The 1,817-nt window shown below is 50.6% G+C and overlaps 1 protein-coding gene across 1 annotated transcript in view; it reads left to right on the forward strand.

Moving 5' to 3' along the window:
* The window catches only part of Styxl1 (serine/threonine/tyrosine interacting like 1), a 31,769-nt gene extending 31,073 nt beyond the window's left edge, over positions 1-696 (forward strand). The window contains exon 9 of the mRNA XM_052168019.1: positions 520-696. Coding sequence (XP_052023979.1) covers positions 520-651 — 132 coding nt within the window. The 3' untranslated portion in view covers positions 652-696. The remainder of the gene's footprint in view (positions 1-519) is intronic.
* The last annotated feature ends 1,121 nt before the right edge of the window (positions 697-1,817 follow it).

Raw genomic sequence — 1,817 nt, forward strand, 5'->3', positions numbered from 1 at the left:
GCATCAGATCTCATTATGGATGGTTGTGAGCCCCCATATGGTTGCTAGGATTTGAACTCAGGACCTTCAGAAGAGCAGTCAGTGCTCTAAACCACTGAGCCATCTCACCAGCCCTTTCTTTTCTTTTCTCTTCTTTTCTCTTCTTTTCTCTTCTCTTCTCTTCTTTTCTTTTCTTTTCTTTTCTTTCTGAGACACGGCCTAGGACTCCACAATTAAGCAAGGCAAGTAGGCCAGTGAGCCTCGGGAATCGCCCCGCCTCTGCTTCCCCAGCACGCGGATTACAAGTGTGACCACAAGCACATGTTTGACATGGGTCCTGGGAACTGGCCTCAGCTCCCCATGCTTGCTCCCAAAGCACACTGCCAAATGACCTCCTCCTAGCCCCTGCATCTGCATCTAGTCTTAAGCCATCATGTGGGCTTCTGGGTAGGAGTCTCCCGTCCCCCTGAGCTGGCTGTGGTCTAGTCTGGAAGCATCCCAACACCTGTCCTGAAGCCTTCCTTATCTCTGCATCCACAGAGGTCCTGGGCCCACGTGAAGAAATGCAAAACCAACATGCGTCCGAATCGGGCCTTGGTGGCTCAGCTGCTGGAGTGGGAGAGAGTCCTGCACGGGGAGTACCTCACAGACATCTCTGAGCCTATCTACTGACCTTCGCCTATGACCCAGCCATGGTCGTCGAGGAGTATCAGTTGGGACTTTGGGGGGCTGGGGGGCTGGGTTTGCACTTGGAGTGGTCCTGGAGAAGACCTTGCTGCCTAGAGGTTCATATCTGCATCTTAAGACTGGTTCTGTAGTTGTTGTTTTTCCCCAATACCCAGGAATGAACCGAGCACTGGTTCTCAGCCTTCCTAACGCTGCGACCCTTTAATACAGTTCCTCATGTGGTGACCCCCAACCACAAAATCATTTCATTGCTACTTCATAACTGTAATTTTGCTACCGTTATGAATTGTAAATGTCTGTGTTTTCTGATGGTGTCAGGCAACCTCTGTGATGGTGTCATTTGACCCCTAAAGGAGTCTGTATCCACAGGTTGACAAGCACAGAGCCTTGCACATGGCCTTAGAGCCTTACCCGTGTTAGGTGAGCTCTGCCTTTAACATTGAGCTACATGCTTAGCCTTTTATGTTTTGAGACAAGGTTTCATATAGACTGGGATGCCTCATACTCTGTGAGGCTGAAGAGGGCCTTCTTTTTTCTTTTTTTCTTTTCAAAGCTGAAGACCAAACCCAGGGCCTTGCACTTGCTAGACAAGCACTCTAGCACTGAGTGAAATCCCCAGCCCCTGAAGAGGACCTTAAATTCACACCCTTCTGCCCCCAGCTCTCCAGGGCTAAGACTGCAGTGTGCACCACTGCTTTGGTTTATTGGGTGCTGGGGGTGGAGCCAGGGCTCCCGGCACACTCATCAGGCGCTCCGCCAACTGAACCGCACACCTAGCCCGGCATTCTTCTAATCCATTTCGAACACCTTTAGAGTTCATTTTAGATTTACTTGTTTTATGTATGCAGATTTCTGCATGTATGTTTTGCTGGGAACCAAACCTGGATCCTCTGGAAAAGCGGCCAGTGCTCTGCTTTAAACCACTGAGCCTTTATATAATAAGGTATAATCTCCACCTTATTATCCCCCTGGCCACCCTTAGCCCTGCTGTTTCCTCACCTCTTACCTGAGTGCTGGGATGCCATGTGCTCTGCTCTGACTGGCCTCCTTAGGCCCTGGTCCAGGCAGCAGAGCAGAACCCTTCTCCTCCTGGCTCCTTCTGGCGCAGCTGTGGAACTCTGATGGCTTCTGCTCTGGTATGTGTGTGTGTG

Source organism: Apodemus sylvaticus, chromosome 22, assembly GCF_947179515.1.
Source record: "Apodemus sylvaticus chromosome 22, mApoSyl1.1, whole genome shotgun sequence".
Lineage (NCBI taxonomy): Eukaryota > Metazoa > Chordata > Mammalia > Rodentia > Muridae > Apodemus > Apodemus sylvaticus.